The sequence below is a fragment of the Charadrius vociferus genome, unplaced genomic scaffold (genome assembly GCF_000708025.1).
Source record: "Charadrius vociferus isolate BGI_N301 unplaced genomic scaffold, ASM70802v2 scaffold90, whole genome shotgun sequence".
NCBI lineage: Eukaryota > Metazoa > Chordata > Aves > Charadriiformes > Charadriidae > Charadrius > Charadrius vociferus.
The window spans coordinates 1,511,238-1,523,910 of NW_009647222.1; the positions used below are offsets into that span (position 1 = coordinate 1,511,238).

Genomic DNA, 12,673 nt, shown 5'->3' on the forward strand with positions numbered 1-12,673 from the left:
TCATCAATGTATTTCTCTCCAAGTGCTACATGACTGTAATGTTATCATCCCTGGATCCACTTTTGCATTTGCAGGATCCCTGTTACCATTTGTAACCTTGCTAGCTTTTACCTTTTCTAAACCTGTTCGCAAGTGATAAGTTAGAGCATCAGGATAAGGAGCTCAAACAAAAGACTATTATTTGTAAGTCAGAAAGGATTATTTAATGATGAACAAAATGGGCTGATGTCCACTTACCTGGGGAGCTATGAGAATACAGTTAAAAATAACACTGTTCATGACCCTGAGATTTTGGCAACTTGACAAAGGTATTTGTAACCCAACAGTCATTAGTCCTCCACTTAAATGCTGGTATACTCACAATTGAACCCATTTCTGTTACCATGATGCTTTAGTACTTACTGGTATCCATTGTTCCTTGTTTCAAAAACTACATCCTTAGGACACAGTAATGTGTGCTGTCATTCCTCAGAGCTGTGTACAAACAGCATTTGGCGTTCTGAAACTCTTTCATCATTATCTCACTTCAGAGGTTACTTAACTATTGGTTTGGGGGGGAGGGCGGGGAGAGGTATGTTCACTTAAAACAGTACAGCATTTTGACGCATTCCTATACAAGTTTTCTTACTTAATCCAGTGGGACAGGACTAGACCAAAATTTGTTCCTGTACTGGAGCCTGAAAGACTGTTCTCTGTCGCAGCTGTGTTTAAGCGAAAATAAATTTTAAAAAGTGAAAGTGTGGTGGATCATTTCACTGAGAACTGCTGCAGTCCTCTTGCCAGACTGTCTTTGGGTTTGCATAGCTCTGTAGGGAGAGGGGGCAAATAAAAGTTCTTCCTATTTGGGATCCTTCGCAGTGATTAAGTATAGATAAAACCTTTACAATGAGCCAGGAACAGTTTTCTCAGAGAGTCCATGTTTGTCCTGTCAGCAGAAAATCAAAGCTATTTCCTGGGAGAAGGTGACAGCTGATCCTTGCTGGCCTAGGAACTGCCAGGGCTCCTGCATGCCCTTTACCTGCTTTACTTCCAACCCATCTTTAGGAATCCCTGTCTGGCAGTGAATACTTGACCTCATTCTCCCCATCTCAGCATAATACTACTTTACAGCGCACTGTGGTCCTTGTTCAAAACAGCTTCAGAGTTAACTTACCGAACTTCATTTGTGTTTTTGCTCAAAATGGTGTTTTTTCCTGTAACCCGCAATATTCAGTAGGCACTTAGTTGCTGCTTTTCTCTTCATGCTCCTTCTCTGTATGCAGGTAGCTGCATGGGAAGGACGCTACAGCTATTTATTTTTATTTTATATTGGAAGGCTGTAAATCTTGCCTGGACCTCATCCTCAGCTGAACTGAGCTAAGATCAAATGGCTGGAGAATAAAGTTAAGTTGGTAGGAGCTACCTAACGTGTCGGGACTGGAAAAATAAGCAAGCAACTTTATAAGAAAGTAAACGCTTACGTACTTTGAACAAAAAGGTATTTAAAAAAGCATAGTGATGATGAAATGTTAGAGTTTTTGATTCTTGGAGAAGCAAGGAAGAGGAGTCAGCAGAACTGCCATCTTAGACTTCCAGAGGGTGGACTTTGGTCTTTTCAGGAGCATGGTTGACAGAGTCCCTTGGGAGGCAGTCCTGAAGGGCAAAGGAGTCCAGGAAGGCTGGACTTTTTTCAGGAAGAAAGTCTTAAAGGCGTAGGAGCAGGCCATCCCCATGTGCTGAAAAACAAGCCATTGGGGAAAAAGACCTGCCTGGCTGAACAGAGAGCTATGGTTGCAACTCAGGGGAAAAAAAAAAAGGAGAATTTATGGCCTTTGGAAGAAGGGGTGGGCCACTCAAGAGGTCTACGAAGGTGTTGTGAGGTTATGTAGGGAGAAAATTAGAAGGTCCAAAGCTCAACTAGAACTTAACCTGGCTTCTGATGTTAAGTATAATTAAAAAAGTTTCTATAAATACATTAGCAATAAAAGGAGGACTAAGGATAATCTCCATCCTTCAGTAGACGGGGGCAGAAACATGGTGACCAAGGTTGAGGAAAAGGCTGAGGTGCTTTAATGCCGCCTTTGCCTCAGTCTTTAATAGTCAGCCCAGTTGTTCCCTGAGTACTCGGCGCCCAGAGCTAGTGGATAGGGCCTGGGAGCAGAATGAAGTCCCCGTAATCCAAGGGGAAATGGTGAGTGACCTGCTACAGCACTTATACACAAGTCTATGGATCTGGTTGAGATCCACATGAGGGTACTGAGGGAGCTGGCGGAAGTGCTCGCCGAGCCACTTTCCATAACTGATGAGCAGTCCTGGATAACCAGGGAGGTCCCAGTTGACTGGAGGTTAGACAGGTAGACATAGTGCTTAGAGTCATGGTTTAGTAGTGGTTTTGGCAGTGTTAGGTTGATGGATGGACTCAATGATCTTAAAGGTCCCGTCTAACCTAGATGATTCTATGATTCTAAGGTTAAAGCCCCTCCACCAGAGGGGAGAGAGATGATTCTACCAGTGGTAGTACAGGTTCCTTCCAGCAGAGAGGCCAAGAGCCTAAGGCAGTGTGTACATTTATCCAACCATCCTCCTCAGGCACCCAAAAGCTGGGGCTACGTGGCCGCCATGCTGAGGGCAAGCTGTATTGTTTCGCTGTCTAAGTTAGGTCAATCTGACAAGCAGAGGATACTGAAGATGAATTGCTTCCCAAGAGAAAAGGATCCAGAAGGAAGAGCCGGGGTTTGTTGTGGTTTTTGTTTTTGTTCTGCTGTTCCTTTCTCGCCTCAAGTGATGAGGCAAGGGCAGTATTGCAAGACTTTGCAAATATAAAACAATGGTGTTCTCATACATATGCCCATTTGTATGAATCTCCTTGTGTGTGTGTGTATTTCAGTTTGAAAAGTCAATGAAAACATGGTTTGAAAATAGAGGAATGAGAACATTGGGAGCAGATGCCAAAACTTTCTTTTTCTACTCATTCCAACACGTGGTTTTGAATTGTAGGTTCATATATATTTAAATGGCATTACCTACTCCAAAATAGTCACTGTTCAATTTGCAAAGTGTCTTTCCTGGTTTTTCTTTCTTTTCACTTCAGCTAGTTTTCTGTCCTGTGTCGTGTCTTTCCTTCCTATCCCAAGACCTTCTCCATTATTCTTGAAATAGAAATGACATCTACAGCCCTAAGAATGCTGCACTACACCCACAGAATTTGCTTTACCTAGCAATCTGCCACTAATATTTTGAGACTCCAGTAAGACAGTAAAGGAGTACCTCCCCAAATTGTTGCTGTACAGCTGTCCTTAACTGAACTGTGTCATATGAGTTCTCTTTGCAACACTGGTGAAGAAAGTCCTCAATGTTTTCTCTCACAAATCATTGCAGATGTACTTATCTAAGATATCTTACCATGACTGTGGACCATTTTGTGATAAAAATGTCTGTTGTTTTCCAGGCTTCCTTTAAAATTGGTATAAAACCTTTCATATTTATGAATAATTAATGTTTTTCAATTTTCTTAGCCAATGCCTGTGTTTATTAAACGATAAACATCCACTTGGGGGAATATTACTGGTTATATTGCTCGTGCTTTGGAAAAAGAGATAACTGTAGTGGCAGTCTGTTAGTGTATCATCAGAAATAACTGTGATTTGTGGGTAGGCCTAGCTTGTGGCTGGGGATGGTACATAAACTCTACCACTTAAGAGTGGTTCCCAAAAGTGAGCTGACTCAGGCACTGTGCTGAGTCACAAACCCTCCCCTGCTTCCTCCTTGCTCACAGAAAGTAGTAGTTTTCTTCTGAAATATATTAGCAGAAAAATAATTGCCTCCCACGTCCTTGGCACTGATTTAAGTACAAAACACTCTGTGTGAGTGTGTGTGTATGTATCAGGAGGCGGGTGAGGTATGGATGGAGTTGAAAGTCCTCTCCTTTCCCTCTTGTTCCTGCTTGTTCCCGGAAGGTCACTGTATGAAGCTCTGCCTGCTCACACTCCTGGTTCAGGCAGTACAATGGTGAAGGCAAAATATAGCTCTGCAAAACCAATGACAGAGTAGACCCAGGATACGCTTTCTCTGAAGATCTGGACTACTAATATGATTAGAACAGGAAGCTACCCTGTCCAGCAAATCAAGTTTGATCCAAAATTGAAGACACGTGAAAATGTGAGATAGAGCTGTGCTTGGAAAGGCCCAAATGTTTTTTCTAAGACCAACCTACCATTAGTTTCCTTGGACTTGTTCCACAGCGCAACAATGCCAAGTGCATTTTAGCAGCTGGGTCCAGTGCGCAGGGGGGTTTTTTTTGTGTCATCTTGCTGAGCATTGGTCAAAATCCAAAAAAGCTTGTAAGTACACAATGGGTTATGTAGGTAATCCCATTGCTTTAGGTACGGACACTTACATGCTTAGAGATAAGCACTTTCTTCAATAACTGCCTGAATTGATGAGACAGCAACCAGCCCCTCTCATGATTGTCTTTCCGGAGAGGAAAATACAGCATAATATAATAGCTGTCAAACACCTGCAGCATCCCTAACAGTGTATTTCCCATAGCTTTGGGAAAGATCAATGTTTCTTGCTATAAGCTCTTTTTCTTCTCCCCCATTCCCTCTACTCTCCAGTTGTGCCCTAAACCTTTGGTTTCATGCAGTCCTTTAGAGACTGGAAAGGGCTTCACCTGGTATAAAAAGCAATGTTGTTCACATGTAATAAATACTTAAAATGTTTGATCGGTGTAAATAAATGCTAAATTCTGTGAGCCTGGGGAATGGCATTAACGTGTTTTGCTTACTGAAACATTTATGGAGTCAATGTCAGCCAACAGAATGCAGCCAAGAGGTGGGGTTTTTTTTAAGGTAAACTGAAGTGCTTTTAAAATAAATACTAAGAGCTGTTTAAGATCTTCAATTATTAACAGAAGAAAAGCGCGGGCTGAAAAACTGCAAACAGTCCCTTTTGTGGCACTTTCCCTAACGTCTGTGCAGTTATCTCTTTGTCCAGCCTGGAGTAAGTTCCTCAAGGCAGATGCTATGCCTTCACAGATGTTTGGAGAGTGTCTAGCACATAGAGAGAGCTTCCACAACTGAATAAGTACATTTAGAATGCCAAATGTTTGAAAACCATTTATTTTTCTATTTACTTGCCAGGACATAAGTTCAGGGCTCTGCGTTTATAGTTGGCCAATGATGGCATTGCCAGCCCATGTTAAAGCATTGTAAAAACATAGTTTTCTTTGACATCACCTACTTGAAATCCAGAGGCGTTTCTTTCTACAGTGGGAAAGCAGTTATTGACATCACCTACTTGAAATCCAGAGGCCAGCTTTTCAGTCTGATCAGGTCACCAGGCATTCTAATTTAATTATGATTATGAGCTGTACAGCTCATTGCTAGGAGTGCAAGCCTTACCTCCACAAGGGAGAAAATGCCAAAGATGTGCAACGGTGTATTAGAGGGAGCATCGGGCAAGTGGGAACTGTATTGCCCCTGTGTTGTGAGCACCCATGTTGTGTGATATCTATGTGTTACAGTGTACAAAGATTAAGAGCATTCATGAGGGATGTCAGAGAAGTCATTTTTTTTATAGCTTCAACTGTCTTTTCTTCCTCTGCACAGGGGCAAGAGCATGTAAAAATGCATAGAAGTTCTCACCATTGGTTAGAAAAAGCTTTGTGTCTGTATGTAAGGGGATGATTCACCTTGATTTACCCTGAACAGAAATGAATCTGATCATCCACAGACACTGAGCTGCACCTCTCAGATTTCAGAACACAGATCTCCGATGTGTTTTGAAGCATGTGGTTTTTATTTAAAAAGTGTCTCTGTGTGTTCTACTTACCCATGGTTCTCCCCAATCCTTTAATCCTTTTTATCTGCTCTCCCTGTTCTCCCCCCTTGCTACTACACCAACTTTTCTGTTTGTCCAGGCCTGGTTCCTCATGCCATTCCTTGCAACAGCTCTTCAAGTCGCAAGGGGCTGCCTGAACTGAGAATGAAGTAACTTACTGGTAGCAACTGTATTGCAGCAATAAGCTTGATAACAATGCAGGGAGCTTGGCGATGGGCGTACATCCCTGGCCCTTCTACAAGCAGCATTTGTTGCATCTTCCGAGAGGACTTTTTTAAAGTTGCTGCATAGTTAGCGGTTTTAAATTTCTAGAAACTCTCTGAATACTTTAATGGTAATGTACGTAAGCTTGCTAATTAGTGGAGTCATCTGGATTTAAAACCAGACTGCCCTAACGGGGTACTGAACAGCACACATCAATTCATGCTAACAGTATTCAGTAGCTCATCTTTTCTTCAAAGTTGGTTTATTATCCTCAAGAAACTTTTCTCTAACTAAGCTAGCTGAAGCTCCTGTGAATCTTCTGGTGGTGCGTGTTCGTCTTGACTGTCTAAACACTTTGTCACCTCATGTTTATGGTGCAAGCACCACTTTGTTAACACCAAGGGCATTGGTTCGAGCAGATATTATCTTCTCTGGACATCTGTAGTACACTGAAGCACTTTCATGGTGTGGGTGATAATGAAGCTACATTTAAAATGAGAGAGCTTTTTGTTCGTCATTGTGTTTGTCCTCAGTACCCTCTCAAGAGCACTGGTATATCCTATGATGAATATTAAATTAATTAATAATAAAAATTGAAGGTAAATTACATAAGACCTCGTATTAGATCTCTTGACCTTGTAATCTTGGCTACATTTTGGATTAACAAAGCTCCCAAAATCACTAAAAATGGAGGCCTTTATTTGCTTTAGTGTAGATTTATTTGAAGCTACAAATATTTCAGTCTGAGAAGTTTGTGGGTTTGTTTTCAGGTTCATAACCATCTGTAGTCTTTTAACTTTCTTGTCTTGTTGTACATTGTTTGGGAGAAGGTGAGACTCTGGTGAATGTACGTTACTGACTGCTGTAAAGTATTGGAATGATGTTGATGTGGACTTCAATTTATTTTCTGTATATATTTAGAATTAGTAGACTGAATGAGGTGAATGTCTAGGGGAAAAGATTGACTGCCTCATGTAATCACAGCAATATTTTTTTCCCCAGAGACATTGCTTATCCAGAGAAAGTACCTAGAGGTAACTGAGTGAGCAGAACATGCCAGCCTTGTATAGGATGAGTTTTGATCCTGTCAGTATTGTACTTCATGTAAGGATCTCTTTGTTAAAGCCAGAATGTTTCATGCTGAATATCACTCCCTCTGGATAGTAACATGAACCATTAACAGATAATTGAACTGACTGCAGACTGAAAAAATGTTCTGACTAAAGGGATGCTAGTAGCCAGCTTTAGATTACTAGCAGGCAGTGAATGATCTTGCTGACCTGGCAGCTGATGCCACCTTTGATTGCTTCTGCTGTGTTCCATCATGGCTGGGGAGCAAACACAAAGCCTTAGCTGTGAATTGACAAGTGGATTGCCTATGAGTGAAAATGCTTGTCAAGAGATGTGTCATCCTTATTAGAAAGTATTTAAATTAGTAAAAAAAAAAAGTAATAAAAATGAAACTCTAAGATCTTAGATGATAGATTTTAAAAGTTAATCGTTATCACAGACTCTCTTGGCAGATATATAACAGACATTTACAACTCATGAATCATATTTTTTCAAAAATCACAGCTAATACCAACTTCTCTGAGGAGACGACAGAATTTGCAGGAGACATTAATGGCTTCTGGCTCTCAGTCATTGCAACCTCATGAGCTCATAATTGTTCTGATCTGGCTATTTGTAGACTGTAGAGTTCTAGAGGTCTCTCAATACTCCCAGCATTAATAACTTGCCAGTGATAGTGGTCACCATCACTGCCACCATTGATAATAACTTTAAGATCTTTGTAAATGCAAGTCCTTACTAAAGGCTTACGAGGCTGTCTTCGCTATTCTGGTTTTACAAATGTCGAGAAGGAGACAGAGAGAGGCCCATGAATCTGCAACTCGAGTCAACTGCATCCGAGTGTACAGCTGCTTAGTGCTTGAGCAAACTCAGCTGCAAGTCACCTTCCCTGGGCCATTCTGCAAACGTTTGGCTCACTTGTGATTAGGACTTACACCAGCCTCATGTCTTAACAGCTGTGTAATAATATTTTGTTCATACCACTTTCTGGGGACCTTGACAACCTCTGCTATAGAGTGATCCCTACATCTTGGGGCAAAATCAGCACTGCTGGTTCTGACTCTCCCTCTGTTCAGACTGAAGTAAAGTGAGGTGGATCTGGAGTATAGGGAGATCCTAAGAGGGCCAGGAGCTCTCAGTCAGTATGAGTTGGGCGATCCTTCAGCAGCTTAGGCTCTGCCTGAGACTGGCTTGACCTCTGGAAGGACCCAGAATTGGAGTAGGAATACGACTTCAGTTTGCCATATCTCCCCATGCTCTGGCGTGCGTCCCTGGGGTACCCCAGCATGTGCTCTCTTGCATGTCTTACTGTTCTTCTTGTCCTGCTTCAGTTCTGGTTCTTCTTTGTTTGTCCAGTGCTTTAACTCTCCTGAATACTGTCTGGGGATCAGCTTAGGTCTGATTTTCAAGAACAAGCAAAATAGCTAATGTGTTCCATCCCCAGGGTGGTGGTATTTGAGTGACAGGTAAGGTAATACCTGTTTACTTTAGTCTGTGATCCAGGCTGTGATGGTAAGTTTGTGAAATATTAGGGATCTTCTGAAGCAAGGTGATCCATACATGTACATCTTTACATCATCAAGATAATGAGCTCAGGTGAGGGGGAATGAAATAAAAATGACATATTACTGTGCAATTTATAACCTCTTTAAATTTTGTTCTCCTGCTGATAAGTGCTTCCTTCTGTTCTCTCTGCAGGTCTCCAGGTGGTTTTAAATTCAATTATCAAGGCCATGGTCCCTTTGTTGCATATTGCCCTGCTGGTGCTGTTTGTCATTATTATCTATGCCATCATTGGACTGGAGTTATTCATGGGGAAGATGCATAAGACCTGCTACCATGTGCAAGGGGGACTGATAGGTAAGGGGAACGCTATATCATACATACAAAGATTTTCTGAGGGAGGCTTTCCCCTTATACAATGGAGCATTTGTGCTGGCACAGGAGACAGGTGGCTGTTGTTCCCTGCTGTGTACCTGTCTGGGGTTTCACAGTGGTGGTTCCTCTGTTCTGCTTCTTGGTTATGAATCACTTTTGATGTAGAGAGACTGCCTCTAATAGTGAGACTTGCTTATCTTGGGCACACAGTTGTTTTCCTGTCTGTAAATGCTAAAAAAAAAGTGGACTTTTAAACGTGGACCTACATGTGGACTACAAGCCAGCCTAAGTTCTTCAGCTAATCTCCCAGAGGCTCAAGCAGCACTAACATAGTGATGATTTCACCACTAGCAGACTGAGCTGCAGATGAGATGGCATCACGGAAATGAACGACTTTCATATTTTATTATTAATGTTGTACACAAATACATCTTCATTTTAAACTGGAGTCATTGTACAGGAATATCTAATTGAGGCCCGGTACCCTTTTTTTCTTTTTTTTTTTTTTTTTTTAAAATCACAGGCTGTAACTGTGGTTAGAAGTGCAGCTAATAAGAAATAAAAAAGCAAAATTATATTAATGGGAAGAAACTTTTTGCACCAAATCCATCAGGAAGGAACTTTCAAATTATTTACAGAAAGAAATATTCAAATTTCAAAATAATTCAATTGTATTGTCACTCACACATCTAACCAGCTGCTCTTTTTCATTTGATTTATTCAACTTGAACTGCAGTGATTCCCCATGTGGTGGTGGGTGCCAGTGTCTAGGACCCAGTTCAGCTCATAACCAAGAAAATATTGTAAAGCAGGAAATCGTTTTGGAAGTTTTATATTTTCCGCCTTTATAACATTGTCTGCTTTCATTTTCTGTAAATGATGCTAGAACTGTAATGAATTATCAGTCTGGTTTACATCTTTAAAGTGTATATATTTTTCTCCATACTGTCTGTAATTATTATATATTACAGCATCTGATTCTAATATTGTTATTTCTGGCATGCTTTAATGATCAGAATGTGATCAGAACTTCTGGAAAATTAGGGTTTTTGCCATATAAGATAAGAAACAAAGATAATTACCTGCTCCCACAAACATGCATACCTGCATCTGTTATAAATAGGCTCTGAAATTCATATATTAACAAAATCCTGTTGCAGGAATTTTTGTGCTTATAAAAGTGTTTTCTGTAGCATTTTGCATATACCAAAGCATCTAGGCAGGTTTGTTGTATGGGTTCTCCGATCTTTGGAAACACCTGTACAGAATAAGGGGTGGATAATCAAGCAGTAGCGCCTTATGGAGCTTCTCAGTGCCACTGGGCTGTAGATAAAATGCCACACAGTTTCTAAACTCCGAAAGAGCAGAGATCCAGAGACTCTCTGCTGTAACTTAGCAGTAGCCCAGTATCTCCAGAGCACTGAAACCTGTCTGCTGCAGGGGTTCAGCCTCCTTCAACGGAGTGCCACTCAGTGCTGCAGTTCCCTTCCACGGTTAACCCAGATGCCAGGTGACTGCAGTACGAAAACGCTGTATGGTTGTAACATGCAGCCTAAAGAAATATAATGGACTTGATCCAGTGTTCCCTCTCATGTTGAAAGACATTTCAGTTTTGACTGTAAAATTTGACGGCTTGGCCGTTATTTTTACAAAAAGAAAATGAAGCACAACAAAACATCCCTCTGCCCATTAAAATTAATACAGTTTCTTGTGTATTCCTAGAGAAAGCTGTCAAATTCACTGCAAAATGTATTTGTTAAAATCGGGTATCCTTCACTCACTTATCAGTGTGTCAAATAGCAATTAGTTCTCTTCATCTCTGTTTTCTCCCTCCTCTCCTTTAAGATACACCTGCAGAAGATGATCCGTCTCCCTGTGCCCCCCAGTCCGCGCATGGGCGGCAGTGTCAGAACGGCACCGAGTGCAAGGCAGGCTGGGAGGGACCGAAGCACGGCATTACGAACTTTGACAATTTTGCTTTTGCCATGCTGACGGTGTTTCAGTGCATCACAATGGAGGGCTGGACAGATGTACTGTACTGGGTACGTATCCGAAAATGATAAGCTGAAAGGCCTGCTCATGTGCTCCAGCTATGTTGAAACTTTGGGGCTTTAGCTTTCTTGCTTGTTCTGTATAATGAAAGCACGGTTGCTAGCATGGAGCTTTAATTAACTCAGAATAGTAGCGGGTAAAACAGGGGGGTTTATCTGGTCCAATTAAATCAAATGTAAGTGTTGACTTTCCGTTGATATTTTAATGTTGAAAGATGGCATGCGGCTTATTGGTTTGAAGATTTGCAATGTACCTTTGCTGAGCAGAATGTCATGTAAAGACCCTCTCTGCAGGAGTGAAATATCTCATACATCTCCAGATTACTGATGTAGAAGTATTTGTGACAGATAACTGTGTGCTCTACCCATGGCATTAATGTTACAAAGGCGCTATGCTGATCAGCTCGTAGGTTTTATAAGTAATGCCTCACAAATCCCTTTTCATGCCAGCACTACTCCTAGTTATGACTTTTATCGTAATAGTATTAGAATAAAATCTCCCAATTCTGATACTGATATCAATCATGGTTACAAATTTAGCCAAAACATGATATTATCTTTAATCTAAATGCAGTTTCATCTTGTCCTTTACCATAATTCTGGAAGTTTCAATAGCTTTAGTTTCTACCTTGTAATTCCTAATGTGTTGGGAAATTCAGTGGCAATACAATTATACTATAGGAGTTAAAATCAGATTTAGCCTTCACCTGTAAACCAGCTCTTGCCGTCAAGTTTTGCAGGAATATGTCATGGTCCAGGAATGTAATTCAGACACAGCTCAATCCTGTCTGTATAAGGCTAACCCGAACTATGACCTTGAAGACTGACATATATAACACCTTTGACACCTGGTTTTCCAAGATGGAAGGATTTCCACTGTAAATAAAACTTGTGCTACAATGCACAATGGAATTTAACTCAAGACAACCCAAAGCACACAAAAGGATAATCTGGACTGAAGCAGCTTGTATTGTTAATCAACATCAGCTTCTCTCTTAAACGTGAGCCTGAAGCTGCATTCTACCCATCAGTGAGTTAGAGTTCACGAGATTTCCCTTTGAAGATTTAACTTATCTGCCATGGATATTCTCTATGTGGAACAGCTAGTAGTTGTCTCTTTATCCTTGTAAATTTAGATTAGAATTGTGACTCTAGCTTCCTCCTAATGCTTGAGATAAAGGGCACAGATCAAACCACAGGGGGAGTCTGGGTCTCAGAGCACAAAAATTGCCTTTACTTGAAAAGACGGTATAGATTAATAAAATCATGAAGAAGAACAGAAGTTAAGTCAGAAAAGGAAGTATAGATTAATAAAATCATGAAGAACAGAAGTTAAGTCAGAAAAGGAACTGCGCAAAACTACTACACTGCTCAACTATTGCTATTTATAATATACCTGTCTTTTTATCACATTTAGCTCGCATTCCTCCAGTCTTTGGGTGATTGAGAGGATTTATCGGTAGTTCAGGGGAAACAGAAGAAGGTAAAAGATATCAGAAATAAACATGAAAATAGCTTTGGCAGTGTACACTATTTAGTATTGTGAAACCTATCCACAAGTTATCACCGTTTTCTCCAAAGGCACATGTTAGAAAAGACCCTGCCAATCCCCGCACTTTTGGGTCCATGCGTCATTTGCATGACTGGAT

General features: G+C 40.9%; 1 protein-coding gene across 1 annotated transcript in view; it reads left to right on the forward strand.

The window, feature by feature from the left end:
- CACNA1C (calcium channel, voltage-dependent, L type, alpha 1C subunit) overlaps positions 1 to 12,673 on the forward strand; it is a 416,023-nt gene that overhangs the window by 235,410 nt on the left and 167,940 nt on the right. The window contains 2 exon segments of the mRNA XM_009879632.1: positions 8,794 to 8,955; positions 10,819 to 11,015. Coding sequence (XP_009877934.1) covers positions 8,794 to 8,955; positions 10,819 to 11,015 — 359 coding nt within the window.